The 19,266-nt window shown below is 40.0% G+C and overlaps 1 protein-coding gene across 4 annotated transcripts; it reads right to left on the reverse strand.

Annotated features, from left to right (window-relative positions):
* Positions 1-3,880: 3,880 nt before the first annotated feature.
* C3H5orf24 (chromosome 3 C5orf24 homolog) lies at positions 3,881-15,020 on the reverse strand. Of its 4 annotated transcripts, XM_060008821.1 has the most exons (4): positions 14,795-15,020; positions 8,110-8,539; positions 6,313-6,386; positions 3,895-5,764 (listed from the first exon to the last, which is right to left on the reverse strand). In XM_060008821.1, exons 2-3 carry the CDS (start codon positions 8,534-8,536, stop codon positions 6,346-6,348), a joined length of 468 nt encoding a protein of 155 aa, XP_059864804.1. In that variant the 5' UTR covers positions 8,537-8,539; positions 14,795-15,020; the 3' UTR covers positions 3,895-5,764; positions 6,313-6,345. The 4 variants fall into 4 exon arrangements, with proteins under 4 accessions (XP_059864800.1, XP_059864801.1, XP_059864802.1 ...); XM_060008819.1 differs by having other exon boundaries at positions 3,892-6,386; XM_060008817.1 differs by having other exon boundaries at positions 3,881-8,539.
* Positions 15,021-19,266: the final 4,246 nt, after the last annotated feature.

Below are 19,266 nucleotides of genomic sequence, written 5' to 3' on the forward strand. Positions count from 1 at the left end.
CATAGCCCCCCTCATTTACCCCAGAAACAGTATTCATCATATTGTATAATTTTCTGATTACTTGTCTAAATCTTCCATTAGACTACAAACCAGTAGTCTAGTGCACACAGAAGAGTGTTTGGCTCAATGATGGTATGCAAATCTTCAGTAAATTAACAATTTTTTTTAAATGACACCTAATAATGACTTAAATTAGCTTCAAAACCCTCAATTTGGTTTCACATAATCTGTAGGATTTTGCTTCTTCATTCTACCCCAATTTCAGCCCACAACCCTTACTTACCTATAGAGATGTGGTAGAGATTGCCACTAAAATCCATTCTCTTCTTGCATAACTAGACCTGGCTGCCCAAGTAGAGACTACACTTCCCAGTGCCTCTTGCAGCTATATGTATTCATGTGACCAACCTACTGTCAAAAGAATGTGAGAAGTTATATAACTTATTTACTTAAAACGGCTTAGACTTCCAAAGCCCACCAATTCAGGGACTAAAATGAAAACAACTGAGTAATCTCAGAAGCCATATTTTGAAAACGGCAAAGTCAGTTAGAGCCCAGGTCCTTGAAAGACTGCATGGAGGACAGCACAGGACACTTAAGTGGTGAGAAATGTGCTAGCCTTAACAGAGCCATCATATTTTGGGGTCTCTTTGTTACAACTATAACTACTATAAGGCCTAATACACAGGATACAGAAAGGCAGATGAAATGGGAGACTTCAGATTTTCAGAAAAACTACATAGACCTAATAAAATAAAGATTAAAATTTCCAATATCAAAAACAGATTACGAACCAAGAGTCATATAAACATAGAAACTAGTAATTTTTGAAACTAGTTAAAAATATCTTCCTTAATGAGAAAGAACTGATATGTTGGGACTTCCCTGGTGGCGCAGTAGTTAAGAATCCGCCTGCCAATGCAGGGGACATGGGTTCGAGCCCTGGTCCGGGAAGATCCCACATGCTGCAGAGCAACTAAGCCCGTGCGCCACAACTACTGAGCCTGCACTCTAGAGCCCGCAAGCCACAACTACTGAGCCCACGTGCCCCAACTACTGAAGCTCATGTGCTTAGATCCCATGCTCTGCAACAAGAGAAGCCACCGCAATGAGAAGCCCGTGCACCGCCACAAAGAGTGGCCCCCACTCACTGCAACTAGAGAAAGCCTGGGCGCAGCAACAAAGACCCAATGCAGCCAAAAATAAATAAATAAGTGTGTGTGTGTGTGTGTGTGTGTGTGTGTGTGTACACACACACACACACACACACACACATATAAAGAATTGATATGTTATCTGAGGCAAATTAACAAAATCAGAAACTAAAAACAATACGAAAGAGACAAGGAAAAAGAACTTATGTGTCTGTGGTGCCCATAGGTCATGTGCAGTTATAAGCCAGCAACTAGGGTAACTGCCATTCTACATGCAACTTCTTATCCCAAGAAAAGCTAGCCCAAGGATAATGGGACAAATGATAGACAACAGATCACAAACCAACTTCAGAGGTCACAGACCAGCACCAGGCAGCTCAAAGACAAAATGGGCAGATTCTGTACTTAAAAACATGCCTTGCTCACATGGAAATAAATGCCTAACAGAATGAAGATTTTGAAAGATTTCTGAAGATTTAAAAACTTCAAAGATTTTATGGGGGACTTCCTTAGTGGTCCAGTGGTTAAGAATCCGCCTTCCAATGCAGGGGAAGCAGGTACGATCCCTGGTCGGGGAACTAAGATCCCACATGCTGCGGAACAACTAAGCCCGTGCACCGCAGCTACTGAGCCTGTGGCGCTACAACTAGAGAGAAGTCCACACGCTGCAGCGAAGAGCCCGCGCGCTGCACTGAAAGATCCAGTATGCCGCAACGAAGATCCTGGGTGCCACAACTAAGACCCAATGCAGCGAAATAAATTAAAAAAAAAAAAAAAACCTTTAAAGATTTTAAAAGAGTAATGAGAAAAATGACCGAGAAAACTTTAAAAAAAAGGCTCTGTCACCCTCCTTACAAAGAAGCTACTTCAAGATCCCTTAGGTTCTCAGAAAAGAATGGCCACTGGCAAGGAGACAAAACAAATTATTAGAATTCCATGGCCACATTTATCTATTTCAGGGCCAGCACAAAAATACCTACTAAAAGCAGAACCTCTTTTTAAAATTTTTCCAATGGTGAGTAGAAGCTTAAGAGCCCCAGTTTTGCATGGGTTCAGATGCTGACTCTTACCACTTACTGGGTGTCATGACTCTGGGTAAATTATTTAACCTCTCTGGGGTTCAAGTTTTCTTACCAGTAAAGGCATATTCCAACTCCTTTGACACCATTCAATAAAATTGCAATGGTTTAACAAAATAAATCATGTAAAGTATTTATTATTTATGGCAAGCACTGTACTAAGAAGCCATTATTACTGTACCTGTTTATACTTTCACTCCAATGGGGTTTTGTACTTTGTTTTTTAATAACATTTATAGTTGACACTGATTTTGAAGCAGCTACAAGTTTCCTTTAAGTTAGGAACCTAACTTAAACCTGAGTTTAAGACTCAACTACTGAGCCTGCACTCTAGAGCCCGCGAGTCACAACTACTGAGCCCGCATGCCACAGCTACTGAAGCCTGTGTGCCTAGAGCCTGTGTTCCGCAACAAGAGAGGCCACCGCAATGAGACCCGCGTGCCACAATGAAGAGTAGCCCCCGCTCACCGCAACTAGACAGAAAGCCCGTGCGCAGCAACGAAGACCCAATGCAGCCAATAAATAAATAATAAAATTACTAAAAAAAAAAAAAAAGAAAAAAAAAGCCATCACTAGACTTCCCTGGTGGTCCAGGGGTTAAGGTTCTGCACTTCCACTGCAGGGAGTGTGGGTTCAATCCCTGGTCAGTGAAGTTCCACATGCCATGTGGTGTGGCCAGAAAAAAAAACAAACCCAAAAACCATCACTTGCTCAGGTTTTGAAATTCAATTTTAAATTGTATTTGCTGTTTCCTACTCCAATTTATCCTTCTAGATAAGGGGGGGTCAGCAAACTTTTCTGTAAGGAAAGGAATAATCAGTAAATTTTAGGCTTTGCAGGACTTATGTCACAACTACTCAAGTCTGCCATTGTACTGCAAAAGCAGCAAGAGACAATATGTAAACAAATGGGAATGGCTAATCCAATGAAACTACAAAAACAGGCAGTGGGTCTTAGTTTGCCAGCCTCTGTTCCAGATGATATGCAGGATTCAGAGAAAATGGAAAAGGTAATTAGATATTCGAATAATTAGGAGAAAGTGTTTTTCTTTTTATATCTCCAATATTTGACAGTTACAAAATATGCACATGCTGCTATCCCTAAGGTTAACACTAAAAAAGTTAGCCACATTTAATATCTAAACTTTTCAAACTAAAAGGATCAATCACATTTAAATTTAAGCCTTTAGGGCTTCCCTGGTGGCGCAGTGGTTAAGAAACCGCCTGCCAATGCAGGGGACACAGATTCAAGCTCTGGTCCAGGAAGATCCCACATGCTGTGGAGCAACTAAGCCCCTGAGCCACAACTACTGAGCCCACGTGCCACAACTACTGAAGCCCGTGTGCCTAAAGCCCATGCTCCAGAACAAGAGAAGCCACCACAATGAGAAGCCAGTGCACTGCAACGAAGAGTAGCCCCCGCTCGCCGCAACTAGAGAAAGCCCGTGCGTAGCAACAAAGACCCAATGCAGCCAAAAATAAATAAATAAATTTATTAAAAAATAATAATAATTTAAGCCTTTAGTAGAACCATTAGCCTGAAGTATCTTAATAATTGGAAGAAAATGAGATTCATTTATAAGTTAGAAGTTTAAATTACAAATATATAATTACTATTTTGAGAAAAACAAGTAGAGAGAGGCAGATTTCAGAAAGCACAACCCAAGGAAAATACAAGACCACCAATCATGAAAGAGGTTTTACCATTTACAATTACCCTACTTGGAAAATACTTTGCTAAGAAATAAAGTAGTAAACATAGTTGGTTTTAAAGTAATGACTTTATTAATAAATATACATCCATATGATGATGTAGATACAAATCATGAACACTACTCCATTCCCATACACATAATTGCACACGAGTAGCTCAAGTTCATGGACATAAAAACATACACAGTATCTATTCAGACTTTTTACAGCAGAGAACAGCGTGCTTATATCAGTTAACTGGTAATTATTTTCTCCATAATTACCTGTGGAAAAAGGAAACTGAAACTCAAAGAATCAAAGTGGTCTGATTACTATAAATCACACGCTTGATTTACTATAGCATTAAATTTTCCAAAAATTAAATACATTATTTGTGAGAGCACAGATTTATCTACTTGGGAGTAGGGGGGAAAAGCAAAGGAAAGATTTAGATACATCCTAGAGTTTAATAGCATATAGTTAAGCTATAATAAAAACAAAAACATAATAGCATCAAAATATCTTATGTTCAAGGGAAAAAATGTTCTGAACAACTGTTGTGAATTCTTATATTGATAATTTACTATAAAGGGATCATAAAATTTTACTGCATATATAGACAATGACTGGCAGAGTAGCAGTTATTGTCAATATCCCCTGAATTGTTCTTTTAAAGCGTCTTAGAATATAAAAGAGAAACTTTTTTTTTTCTTTAGCTCATACACTGGTTTTTCTTACATTGGATGAATCACCTTTAACCTAATAAATGGATCCAGATAATTTTTTTTCCTCCTTAATTCAAAGAAACGCTATTCTTATTTCATGAAAATATACATGTAAATTCACACAAACATTAGTTTGGAATGAATATTACTTTTACTACTTTAACAGATGTTTCTTTTAAAAAGTAAATAAAAAATATAAAGAATTTTTTAGTCTAACTGAAATACTGATTTTTAAAACATCCCCAAATATTAAAAATTAATCACTTATTTTCTTCCAATACACTGTGCTAGCATTTTTTTAAATATCCAGTGCAAAACTCCAAAGATAGTATCAAAATCATCCCACGCTAAAGATTAGTTATGCAAGGTTATAGCTGTCAAAAATGGAAGTTTCATCTGTATTAGCTCCTAATTTGTTAATATAAGAATAAATAAGGCATGTTAAAATATTTTTTAAAGAAAAAAGTAAAGCAAACTTACTTGAAGAGCAGATCATTTTCTGACCAAAGTTTTAATATAGAATAGTGAAACCTATTTTGTGAAGAACAGAATTACACAATATAAAATTACTAATTTACCTTTCAAGGAACAATCATACAGTGGGAGGAAAAGGCCAGTTTTCCCCAACTGATTATATTAAAGTATAGGCAATTGTTTAACATGCTATTTCAGTGTTTATCATGACAAGAGACAGTGTTACAAAAGATGCACAATGTAGTCTTTATAGAGAAGTAAAAATATTTTGTATTTTAAGACTTCATTCATGTTATCATTTAGATGTCTTTCTCTTCATCATGGCACCAACAAACTGTTCACAAGGAGAAAAGGAAGTGCAATCAGGAGATGCTCATCAGCATACAGATCTAATACTCCAGGTAACGACTCACATGAACACAGAAAATTCAGCTTTTTAAATGATGTTATCCATTCACAAAAGTAGCCATTCGCCCCCCCTTTTTTCCTGGGACATAGCTCCTGATGTTAATAAACACTGTTATGAACATACTTCCTTTAGTTGATCTCACCATTTCATTAAGTTGTATATAAGATTCATCATACATTAACACACCTGCTTTATCTTCTGACACACAGCACAGCACCACCGAGTAGATGTGCTGGAGGATGGAGAAAGGGGGAGGGGAATGAATGTAGAAAAAGGCAGGGAGAAAGAGCATGTATAACAAAATCAGGAAAGCAAATAAACCGAAAGGGAAATGTCAAATGGGTGTACTATAAAACACAACCTGCAACCAAACCCTTGACAGTGATATATATAATTCCATGGAAGAACATTTAATTAAACAACTGTTTTCAGGAATTCAAAAGAGGATTTCTAAGCAGCCAACTGCTGAACATCATCTTGAGAAACAACTAAATGACAGATACATAATAAAAGTGGATGGATGAACTTATGAATAAAGACATAAGCATCTGTGTGTGTGTCAGAAGTTATACTGTTCTAAGTAAATTATTTTAAAAGTTTTATATTTTAAGCTTCTGCAAGAAGAAACTCTTGTAGCAATTTAGCTGCCAGAATGTTACAACTGATTATGTAGTCATCCAACATTGTTCTCTATGGTTTGTGCAAAGCTAAAATTGTTGAGGTCACTGTCTTAGATGCCAGTGCACACACAGTCCCCACATACAATGCAACACCTCTTACTGTAAAGAGCAGCATAAAGTCCAGCTCATTGTGTCAGGCATCACTGGAACACCTGAAGGCTTGCTGCTTTTTTCCTGATAAAAAAGGTATGAAACATGACATCCATTTGCAGTCAGAGTTTGCAGTAACTGAGAGCAAGCCCAAACAACACAGTATGTGCCCTTTTAAAATTTTAATTATTTTAAAAGTTTTGGGGTCCTGCAAATCTACATTATAATCTCAAAGGCATTTAAGCTCACAAATACATATACACTGTAACTTTAAAGTTCAGTGGAATTTTTTTTTCCAAATCCAAAGTTTATAATAGTTTATTTTATTTAGAACTCAGAATAAATAAAATGTATATTAACAAAGAATATTACTTTCAGAAAGAGGGAAGAGAGATATCCCCCTGTCCCTTCTATACGTATCTACCCAATATGTTTTTTTCTTTCCTATCTATTTTGCTTCTAAAGCAAACACTGTCAGAAAAAAAATTTATTTTGAATGAAGCGGTCTCACTAGAGCAACCATGAGATTTTTAATTAAACTAACCAACATATTTCTTACATGTTTCATGCATAGATGGATTCCTATATACTTCTTAATATTTGGGTTCTGACAGTCAGAAAACTACATTTTGTTTATACCAGTTTTACGGTCTACCATTCAATTTTTGTCCTTTGGTAGATACAGACCTGAAACCACAGTAACTGCTAATGCAATGGGACAATTTATCAGAAAAAACTAAAAAATATTCTTAATGAATGAACATTAATAAATGCTTTAAGCATAATGCTTTAAAACTAAGTATATGAAAGACAAAATGTAGTAACTACAGCAACATGCAGACCTTAAGAATGTTTCTTTTCCTATTATATTAAATATGCTATTCTCAGAATGCACTGTATTCAATATTTCACCAAAAATGTAATGTGCAGTTTTTATAAAAAAGTTTATTTTTTTTGTAAATATGAATTGTTTGTAGTGTTTGGTATACATGCTCTTAGGCAATTAAAAAATACACAACCTAACATGGCTGAAAGGCAAACACTAAAGAATTTTTAAAGGAATGATAGTTAAATCAACTAATGCCATGTAGATCAATAAATAGGAAGCTGCTTAAACCTAGAACATTAAAAATAAGATTTTTAACATATGAAACCTAAGTAAATGCCAAAGCATACAAATATCTGTGCCTTGTCTCATGAACATGTTACAAAAAAACCTCACAGCCACTACCTCAAGTAATCCTGAATCATTAGTTTGCTTTGTTCCATCAGTTAATAATACCTTAGATATTATCTTTATTATATTGTAAGCTTACTTCACAAACTAATAGGTATAATGGTTTCAGTTGTTTAATACATGAAGCATCTATTTAGAATGACCCAAAAGTAGTAATGAAATGAGACACGACCATAACTCCAAAGGAAAAGCAAAAATGATTTAAATAGGTGTTACACTTGAACCTATGTACAAAGACAATGCCACTGCTATGCCCTGAGTGCATCTGTCAGCATATGACAGTTTCTGAGCAAAAGCAGGAAAAAAAAAATCAAATGGGAAAACAAATTTGGAAAGCCCAGGCCATAAAATCATATATGTCAAAATAAAACCAAGCTTTGGGATTATTCACAATCTTCCTTCTAAACCTGGCCCTCCTTTCCTGCCTCATTCACTCATTGGGCGGCTTGATTTCGCTGCTGGTTTCCTCTACGCCATGAACTGCTCTACCATGCATCATAGGGTAAGGAAAAGCAGCAGTCCCACAGCCATAACCAAGATCGGCAAGACGGGATAGAGCTTTAATGCTACCTGGAGGTCTCCCTGGGCTGACTTTGTATCCCGCAGCTTTAGTTGTACCCAAAGGTCTGCCTGGACTTGTCTTAAATCCAGCTGCTTTGGTGGTTCCCAGGGGTCTGCCCGTGCTGGTCCGGTATCCTGCTGATTTGGTGGTTCCTGAAGGCCGGCCACGCTTACCAGATCGGTTGAGATTTTTCTTTTTCTTTAGTTCATCTTTTATCTCTATGCTTCTGCCACTTGTAGTCTGCAAGTGTGTTTCATTTAATGGGTCTTGCCTCTGACAAGCCATTGGTTTGTGGCTGACTGTGTGGCTGTATTTGTTTTGCTGGGAGGAATATATGTCAAACTGATCAGCAGCCCTCATGGCATCTTCACTGAGGCAGGAAGGTTTGCCAGGCCCACAAAAAGCTGGATTACTGCTGGCAACGGGATGCATCATTTTCTACCAAAAATAAAAGACAAATATGCATAAATACACATATACAAATATATATCTGTATGACAGCATTTAGTGGGAAAACAGTCTGTCTTCCAACAACTATGCAGGCTCTCTAAAATTAGCTGACAGGCAGGACTCCAGACCACTTATAAACAAACACACATCAGCAGATTCAGATACTTTTTTTTTTCCCTCAATTTAATCACTGGCAGGCACAAATGCCATGCAAGATAACTCTAGTTCTGATTTTGTAGTTACAATGTTCTCTACTTAGGAATTAGCAAAGTGTGTACATGAAATCTGCTACATTTTGTAGGCTCTTTTCTTTTAGACTACTAAATCCTAAAAAGATAATAATAAAGACAAGAATTGTTATTAACATGATTCTTTTTTTCTTAAGTTTCCCTAGCATTCTTAGAATGTCTTCCTTTGGCCTTTCATTATATTTCCCACATGTATACTTCTGATCTGGCCAGTTTTCACAAGGTGGACACTTCCTTATCATTATCATCATTTATTATTTATACAGAATCCTGAGTGTATGTTACACTTTACAAAAGATAGAATGTACCAAGGAAAGAACACAATCTGTTGGCCAAAGGTACTGACTCCCTCTAAACTATTCTATCCAAACAGGAGGCAATAACAACATAAAGGGTAAACAAAGGTTTCCATTAGGGCTTCCCTGGTGGCGCAGTGGTTGAGAGTCCGCCTGCCGATGCAAGGGACGCGGGTTCGTGCCCCAGTCCAGGAAGATCCCACATGCCGCGGAGCGGCTGGGCCCGTGAGCCATGGCCGCTGAGCCTGCGCGTCCGGAGCCTGTGCTCCACAACGGGAGAGGCCACGACAGTGAGAGGCCCGCGTACCGCAAAAAAAAAAAAAAAAAGTATTTTATTATGATTGTTACACATATTTTTGTAGTATAAGTCTCTGTAGTTTCTATAAATGTTCGCTTATTTCAGCTAATGGAAACCTTTTTTTTTTTTTTTTTTTTGCGGTACGCGGGCCTCTCACTGTCGTGGCCTCTCCCGTTGTGGAGCACAGGCTCTGGACGCGCAGGCTCAGCGGCCATGGCTCACGGGCCCAGCCGCTCCGCGGCATGTGGGATCTTCCTGGACTGGGGCACGAACCCGCGTCCCTTGCATCGGCAGGCGGACTCTCAACCACTGCGCCACCAGGGAAGCCCAAAACTTTCCATTTTTAAAGTGTGGTTATCAAGACAAAAAGTTGAATGTGCCACACTGCTTTCTCCCTTGACCATAAATAATGATGTGGATCTTCTTCCCTTACAAGAGCTCTGTGGCTTATTAACAAACATTCCAAACTCTCTATCTGTGAAGACATCCCTGTGAATTGTTTCTCTATTTAGCCATATCGTTTAGACACACAGAAAATGAGAGTCTATATAGACTACAGTATTATATTTCGATAAGGTAAAAAACAAAAAAAACCACATGGGTTCCAATTCATATTTTGAATGTATACGAAGGTCCAGCCCCAAGTTGTTAGAAGTTCGCCTGCACCTTTCATAAATGTAAAATTGTACCAAAACCTCAGTTATGAAAATAGTTACTCCCAGAGGCTAAGAATAGATAATCAATGTGAGCCAAAACCACTGCAAATTTATTTCAGTTATAAAGGTAAAAGGAAATGGAAATGAAGTCAAAGAACTGAATTCAGTTACATTACTAAATATTTGCTGAGAATCAACAGATATAGAGCCACTGGCCAGCTAGCTTAAAGTCTTAACTATGAAGGAAAAACATTTACAATGAGAAGCTACTTGTTTATGGCAGAAGCCTTATAGACTTGAAAACATAAAACAAGAGTGAGCCAAACACAAACATTAAATGGAGTGATTCTTCACTTATTCTCCAAGGATAGAGAATGAGTTTATTATCACTTCATTTGCCCAAATTCTAATTTCAGATGAGAAATAAGAAGAGATCTGATTCACTTTGTTATAAAGCAGAAACTAACACACCATTGTAAAGCAATTATACCCCAATAAAGATGTTTAAAAAAAAAGAAAGAAGAAGAGATCATCAAGATGTGTTCCAAATGTAATGATATTAGCTGAAAGTTTTTTCAGATTTTTCTACGTGCCAGGTAATAAGTTTGGCCCTTTGCACATTATCTGACTTAATCATCACTTAATCATTCAACTCCATGGGGAACATATTGTTAGCTCTGTTTTACAGAAACTGAGGCAGGAACTTTAAGCAACTTGCCAGGGTCACACATTAGGAAATGGTAAAGCCAAATACAAATTCAGATAATTTGACTTCAGAACCAACTGGGGTTCTCAACAGCACCACTATCATTTGAGTCAGATAATTCTTTTGGGTGGGGGCAGGTGGAGGATGGGGTTGTCCTGTGCATTTTAAGATGCTTAGCAGCATCCCTGGCGTCTACCCACTCCACCCTCTTGATGTCAGTAGCTACACCCTCCTCTTTACCCTCCCAATCTGTGACAAGCAAAATATTCTCCAGACACTGCCAAATATTCCTTGGGGGGAAAAATCTGCCACCTATCATGGGAATCACTCAGCTATACTAAAATGAAAACCGAAAACTCAATTTCAAATACTCCTGTTGGTCTTCCCTGGTGGCACAGTGGTTAAGAATCCACCTGCCAATGCAGGGGACACAGGTTCGAGCCCTGGCCCGGGAAGATTCCACATGCCGCGGAGCAACTAAGCCCAGGCGCCACAACTACTGAGCCTGCGCTCTAGAGCCCGTGAGCCACAACTACTGAAGCCCGCCTGCCTAGAGACCGTGCTCCGCAACAAGAGAAGCCACCTCAATGAGAAGTCTGTGCACCGCAACGAAGAGTAGCCCCCGCTCGCCGCAACTAGAGAAAGCCCGCACACAGCAACGAAGATCTAACTCAGCCAAAAATAAATAAATTTATAAAAAAATAAAACACTCCTGTTGAAGTTTTTATTCACATCTTAAGCTCCTACCTCTCCAAATATCCATAAAATCTGTTGATAACTTCTCCAAATAATCATAAAACTGTTCTGTTGATAACCTCTCCAAATATCCACAGAACCTTTCTATTGATAACATCTACAACATCTAAATCAAATAGATTTGTTTTCCAAATTGAAAAAAAGCCAACGTTGGGATTTGTGAAGGGACCAACCACATTCCTCTCCCCTACAAGTTATAAACTAACTGAGAAATATACACAGGAATTAGATAGGAATCAAAATACTAGTTTATTGCCAATAAAACTAGACTAGAGCCCACATGCAAATACAAAGAGAAACACACTGAGACCTTTGAGCAGATTATAAGAGAAAAAGTGGTCACTTTTTCTTTCTTTCTTTGGGCCGTGCCCTGAGGCTTGGACCACACAGTGAAAGTGCCGACAGTCTTAACCACTGGACTGTCAGGGAATTCCCACAGTGATCCCTTTTTCAATTTTATTATTCAGAAATCACCCTGCTGGAAAGCTCTAGTATAAAGAGATAGAAAGGTACCAGTTCTCTTCCACAAGTAGCACTGCCAGTAAAGGGAGAAAATGTTTTTTTCCTATAATCTGTTTCAATGGTTTATAGCTCATGCCTTTTAAATTCCTATCACTAACTTACCAAAATCTTCCCTCTGGACCTTACTTCCTTTAACTTCATTTTCTCTTAATATATCAGAACATTCACCACCTATTATCACTCAGGATATACAGTCTCAGCTTACATTATGTTAGGCTTTCAGAAGCAAGATTCTGCCACATATCCTTTACTCAGACAACCAACACTGAAGAAAAACACACCATTTAAACAGTAGACCTGCAATAAAAAAAAAATCCACCCATCTTCAACTACTTTAATCTTCTCCAGGAATTTATGAATTTGGTTTGTATTATGTTAATTAACTTCTGACACTGCTCACGTTTATTGAGGGCCAACTCCATGCAAAACACTATTCTAAGCATCAGGACACAAAATAGACAGGAGTAAAGCTCTTTATCCCAGGGAAGATAGTAAGATACTGACTTAAAGAACATTTCTAAAGGGCAAGTCTTCTATATGTTCTATATTTTCCTTCCCTGCTACCACCAAGAAATCAGTACAGTATTCTGCTTACTCAATTACTGATTAAGAAGCTGGACAAGAAATTTACTATGACTTTTACTCATGTAAATAGTTAAATAAAGGGGCTTCCCTGGTGGCTCAGTGGTTAAGAATCTGCCTGCCAATGCAGGGGACATGGGTTCGAGCCCTGGTCCAGGAAGATCCCACATTCCATGGAGCAACTAAGCCCGTGCGCTGCAACTACTGAGTCCGTGCTCTAGAGCCCGCGTGCCACAAATACTGAAGCCCACGCACCTAGAGCCCGTGCTCCGCAACAAGGGAAACCACCCAATGAGAAGCCCGTGCACTGCAACGAAGAGTAGACCCCACTCACCGCAACTAGAGAAAGCCCACACGCAGCAACAAAGACCCAACACAGCCAAAAATAAATAAATAAGTAAATTTATTATTTTTTTTAAGTTAACTGAAACAAGAAACAGAGCTAAAACCAATCCCTTTCTACTTTCAGGTGTCAACTTTTTAAGATGGGAGTCAGCACCATTAGATCCTTGTGTGCATAACCATCATAAACACACGCACACACACAGGCGGGCGCATGCAGAATTTGTATGTTTTGTTTGTTTGTTTGTTTGCGGTACGCGGGCCTCTCACCACCGTGGCCTCTCCCGCCGCGGAGCACAGGCTCCGTACGCGCAGGCCCAGCGGCCATGGCTCACGGGCCCAGCCGCTCCACGGCACGTGGGATCTTCCCGGACCGGGGCACGAACCCGTGTCCCCTGCATCGGCAGGCGGACTCTCAACCACTGCGCCACCAAGGAAGCCCTAGAATTTGTATGTTTGTATGCAGTATGTGCATATACAAGCATTAATCCTACATTTAATAACGCCTCCCTGGTTCCATCCACCTCAGGGCTCGCCAGCTAACTGTTCTTTCTTGAAAGACTCTTCCCATACTATAGTACAGAGTTCATTGAAAGCATGCAGGCCATATTTCTTAATAGAGTCAGAATGAATACTACATTTCTAGAAAGTTTGGGCTGAACGAAATCCAAGAATACAGAACTAGCAAAGATTAATTATCTTTTAAAATAGTTCACTAAATATAAGGGAATTAACTAAGAGCTTCGATATATTTTAACTATGACTCAGTTAGAATTCTTAAAAGCATATGCTAAAACTTGCCATCCCTGAAGCTGTTTTACTGCGTATTTAACCCCTGAAGTCTTTCCGTGGGCTGTTCTTTACGAAATAATTCCTTTTCCTTCTCCTGAATGTGGCAGTCATCACTGTCAACATAAAGAACTATTTTTAGTAACTTCACAATGCATTCATTTTTAAACATGGAGAAAATCTTCCTTTCAAGAAAACCAAGTTCTGCTCTCTTCCGAGGAGCGAACACCACATAATTCTCAGAGGTTATTTCAGGTCATTTGACTTGTAACAACTAGCTAAAATCATATGCGATTTTATAATTCTAAATTAAAGTCCATTGGTGATCGACCTCAATCACTCAGAAAGTCTATTCAGCAAAGGCTAAAACAAATGCCAGTAGCGACGCATCCTGCTCCACCACGGAAAGTTCTTATACTAGGAGAGAAGATAAATAACGGTCTTCTTTGTCTTCTTTCTACTCTTTAATTGTGCCTCCACGGCGCAGTCTCCCCAGTGCCGGAATCCTTATTTGACAAGAGGCGTTTAAAAATTCATTACCTGTTGTGCCCGAAAGCGATTATTAATGTATCAGCAATAAGAACTTTGCAGCAAATACACGCCCACACTAAAGAGAGGGTTGTGAACCCTCTTCGATAATCATAACTGATAGCCCGCTGTCGTGCACCGGAGTTCTGCAAGCTGGTCAAGTCCACAGGCCACTCCATCTAGACGTCCATCTCGAAGCCAGCAAGCATTAATTTAAAGTGATGGCGGGGAGGAATGAGGATTCTGACCTCGCAAAGAAAAGAAAGGGTGACCCCTCCCCCCGCCGCAGGAGGAATTTCCCCTAAATAATGGCTTCAAGCCCGGAGAAGAGCAGGCTACGACCGGGGTCCCTCCTCTCGCTCCGAGCTAGGCCAGAGCCCCTTCTCAGGCGCGGGTCGGAGACCTGTTCTCACCAGCTGGCTAGGCCCTCATTCTGGCCCCCTCCTTGCCTTCTCCACGAGCACCCGCCGCCCCGACTCTGCTCCCGGCCAGTCTGACAAACCCCCACGCGCCCACCTACCTCAGCCGCCAGTAGCCCGGCCCCTCAGCGCGCCCAGGGGCTGCCCATCGGCTGGGAACCTCACGCTGGCGCCGCTCTCTTTCCAGCCCGGCGCCTCTACACTGCGCGTAGAGCCCAAGACAGAGGGAAAAGCAGGCAGGGCGGCGGCAGCGGCGAAGCGGACGCTGGTTCACAGCTCCGACCTCAGCCACCGCTCACAGTGCACCACCGGACCGAGCAGGAAGAGGCCACCACAGCCCCGTGGAGCAAGCAGCGGCGTGCGCGAGCTCGCGAGTGCCGCCCACGCGCACGCACACGCACACGCACGTCGCGAGACCCAATCTCCCGCCGACGACCAGCACGCAAGCCTGCGGAGAGTAGCCCAGGGAGCCGGGCTGCGCTTGCGCGGCACGTGGCCGACAGGAGGTGGGGCTTAGGAAGGAGCTCCTTAGGCTCTGGTGCAGATCGCACGACCAAAGGGATAACTTCCTAACGTGGATTTTTCAACCCAATCCTGTGATGCTGGATCTACTACCGACCCCATTTTTCAGATTACAGGACTAATGGTGGAGTCAAGATTTGAACCCAGCATTCTTGTTACAGAAACTGTGCTTTTAATCACCGTTGGCAAAAAGATTTATTATTCCCTTATTGTGCTAGGTGCTGCCCAAAGCACATTAAAAGGATTCAGCCTCTTTTAGTTACTTACGAATGGGTCGGGTGAAATCTCCACCTGCAAATAAAATGGGGAATATTCAAATAACATGAGGCGTTTGGGCCCTCAGTCCTAGCACCATGTAATAATGAAAAGCCTCATTTTGTGAAGCTAATATTAAAAGTTTAACAAGTTTTTATATCCATGACCTCCTCTGAATTACCATATTCTTCATTCCACCATCACAGGAAGGGATGAGACAAGAATTAGCTTGCTTACAAAATCTCCCCTTCTATGTAGCTGTTGCGAGATTTCTGGCATATGGGTCACCCCATACAAGCCACTTAGCAGAAGGGATTAGTTTCCCTGGTTCTTCGGTCCGTTAATTCTAAAACGTCAGAAAGGAGAGGATCCAGAATTAGGAAGGCTGCCGAGAGGAAGACACTTTTTTTTTTTTTTAACAGATCATGGTTGTTGTTTTATTTTATTTTAAAACTTTTATTTTTTCCGGCCAGGCTCTGCTGCTTGCAAGATCCTAGTTCCCAGCCCCAGCAGTGAAAGCGCAGAGTCCTAACCACTGGACCACCGGGGGATTCCCAGGAAGACACTTCTTTGACAGCATGAAGAGGCCAGAGGCAGGTGCTTATTATCCCTTTTGCCCATGCAATGAAGACTGTTTGAGGAGATAATTCTTAACACTGAATTGCACCATGAGCACAACACTTGGCCCAGTGCTGCTGTCAGCTGGAAATAAAGAGCAACAACTTTTCTGGGTGAGTACACAAGCTAGGAGGCAAACCAAATACAGTACATAAAACAGGCAAGCTCAATCATTTTTTGGCAAGCAGGGTTTTGTGAAATGATTCTAACAATCATTCTAATTACTCCTATAGAATACTAGAAAACAGGACTGATCATACTATTGCTCATATATAAAAGGAGAATACCAATACAGAAAACAGCTAAAATATGTACACAGATTTTAGGGGATATTAAGTAGCCTTCCAAAAAACTTTTTGAAGACAAGTTTTCTCTAAGGAAGTTTTCTTTTTTATTCTTGAAGGGAAATGTGAGAATGCACTGCTGTGCTGCCATACCATGACTATTCCAGATCCATAACTTTAAACTTCCAACTGAAATGGCGTTTGTACATAAAACCACTTAAGCAGAAAACTTTTGTGAATTCCCTGGTGGTCCAGTGGTTAGGACTCCCCACTTTCACCGCCAAGGGCCCAGGGTTCAATCCCTGGTCAGGGAACTAAGATCCCCGCAAGCTGCAAGGCACGGCCAAAAAAACCTTTCACACTAATAAGGTCAAATGATTTGCAGGCCCAATGGGGAAGTAGCCAGAGTAATAGAGGAAGTCAGACATTCCCGGGTTTGAATGTCTGTCTGCCATTCACCTCCTATGGTACCTCGGACAAGTCACTGCTTTTTCCAGAAGTTTCCATATGTGTGAAATGAAGATAATGTCTTTTTTGTAGGGCTGTGAAATAAAATGAGCTAATAGGTAAAGAAAGATGTGGATTTAAATCCTCAGTCTACCACTTACTAGCTGTGTGACTATGGACAAGTAACTAGTTAATTCAACTATTTATTGAATTCAAAGTACAAGCTATGCAGGACAGACAAGGTCCCTAACATCAGGAAGTTTACATTCTGGTGTGGTAGGCAGAAACTCAAAATAATCAAAATACAGTGTTAAATGCAATGATCTGGTGTTTTCGGATAATTATCTCAGGTTGGTCTTCATGAGGTGCTATAGTACACAAAACACAGGTAGATAAATGGATATGCTTTTTCAAGAGCATATCCATTTATCATCACTTCATTTGCAAAAAGAGCACACTTTTAATTGTCACACTATTTGACTTACCTCCATTTCTTCAATAGTGTATACGTGAAATACGATTTGGACTCAGTTCGACATTTTTCATTCCTTCTCCAAAAACCTCAGCCTGGCCCAGAGTAGGCCAGATAATATAGACAAACCACTAGTTAATAAGACTTTTGTATGATAAGCGGTGATTGTATACATGTGAATGGAAGGCCATAAAAGGAATATTCGACTAGAGTGGGAAACTGGCTGCCCCTAAAGACCTTTCAATTAAGGCAACAAGTGTTCTTAAATGCTATTCATTTGAACCGAAAGATATCCATAGGAAAAATGAATCTCACTTTCTAGATTTTATCAGTAGCCACTGACTGTCCTTGCTAGATATACAGCTTATAGCAATACTGAAAGACACAACACTATTGAAAGATAGCCTAAGAAAATGCACTCCCATTCACCCATTGTAATAAGAGTACTAATATTTATTGAATGCTTACCATATGCCAGGCACTGTTTTTATATGCTTTAATGTTTTATATGTAATTGTTTCATCTTATCCTCACAAAAACAGATAAGGTATTATCTCTATTTTATGTATGAAAAAAATGAGACATTTTAAAGCATTAAATCAACTTGCCTAAGGTTGTCCAAGTATCACCCAATATGTGAATTTATTTATAATTATGTATATGAACTGTTATTCTAAACTGTAATAATACTATACATGATATATCATGTAACAACATATTATAAAATCTACTCAAAAAATTTAAAGGATGAGATTTAATGTGGACTTCTTTTTTTTTGGCTGCGTTGGGTCTTAGTTGCGGCACGCAGGCTCTTCGTTGCAGTGCTCAGGCTTCTCTCTTGTTGTGGCGTGCGGGTTTTCTCTTCTCTAGTTGCAGCGCGCAGGCTCCAGAGCGCGTAGGCTCTGTAGTTTGCGGCCCGTGGGCTTGGTAGCTGTGGTGCGCGGGCTTAGCTGCCCCATGGCATGTGGGAACCTAAAAGATGAGATTTCAAAGAAGAAATACAAAGAGAGGATCCAGTGTTTTCTCCCTTTTTCCAATGGCTTACTAAACATGTGCCCCACTTTGAAGACCACTGCTTTAGATAACAGGCAGTCAAAATCCAAGAACAAAACAAAGTGAAGATTATCAGTGGCTTTCAAACTTGAATATGTATCACAGAATTAGTACCATCCCAAACACACTTATAATAGCAACTCTAGACTGTAAAAAGTTACAGGGGAACTTGGGCTCTCTTTAAAGACATCCACTCCCCTGCTCTTTCCATGGAGCTTTCCAAATCTGAGACTTGGGCGTGGGTTGGCTTCGGGGATGGGGAGGACTCTTTTTCAAAAGTCTACAGTAGAGTTTTAGGAATCTCAGCTCCCAGAAGCCTCCCTCAGGCAAAGGTATGGAAAGAAAATATTACCTTCGATATTACCTTGCACGGGCTGGACACAGGCACCTGAGAGCCTCCTAAGAATTCAGGAATAAAGGCCAAGGACACTTTAACACCCAAGGCTTCTAGAACTGCTGGGAGTTGACAGGCTGCAAAAAAATCCACCTACTACCAAGTGCCAAGTTCAAATGACATGCTTTTTCTGTGGTCAAAGAGCACATTTTTCATACTGAATCCTCACATTTTCTTTATTCTATAATAGGCAAAATTGTGAAAAGGGACTAATACTCAAAACCTGAAGTATCACGTATTTCCATTTATTAAAGATAATTAGAATTTTCTTAAATTCTGAAACTCTATAGCTTTTGCAGTAATCCTAATGATATCTGCGAGAGTAACTCTGAGTTCCAGTTTTCCAAAGGGGTTAAAACTTTTTTTTATTTCACATTTTTACCCCTCTAGAAGAACAAGGTTAACACAAATATAGAATTTTTAAAGGCTTGAGCTTCAAAATCATGAACTTCTATAAGCTTATGCCATATTTGGAAGAGAACAAGGTCAAGAAAAATAATCAAAAGTAAATTCCTCACTAGTCATGTG

The sequence above is a fragment of the Delphinus delphis genome, chromosome 3 (assembly GCF_949987515.2).
Source record: "Delphinus delphis chromosome 3, mDelDel1.2, whole genome shotgun sequence".
Lineage (NCBI taxonomy): Eukaryota > Metazoa > Chordata > Mammalia > Artiodactyla > Delphinidae > Delphinus > Delphinus delphis.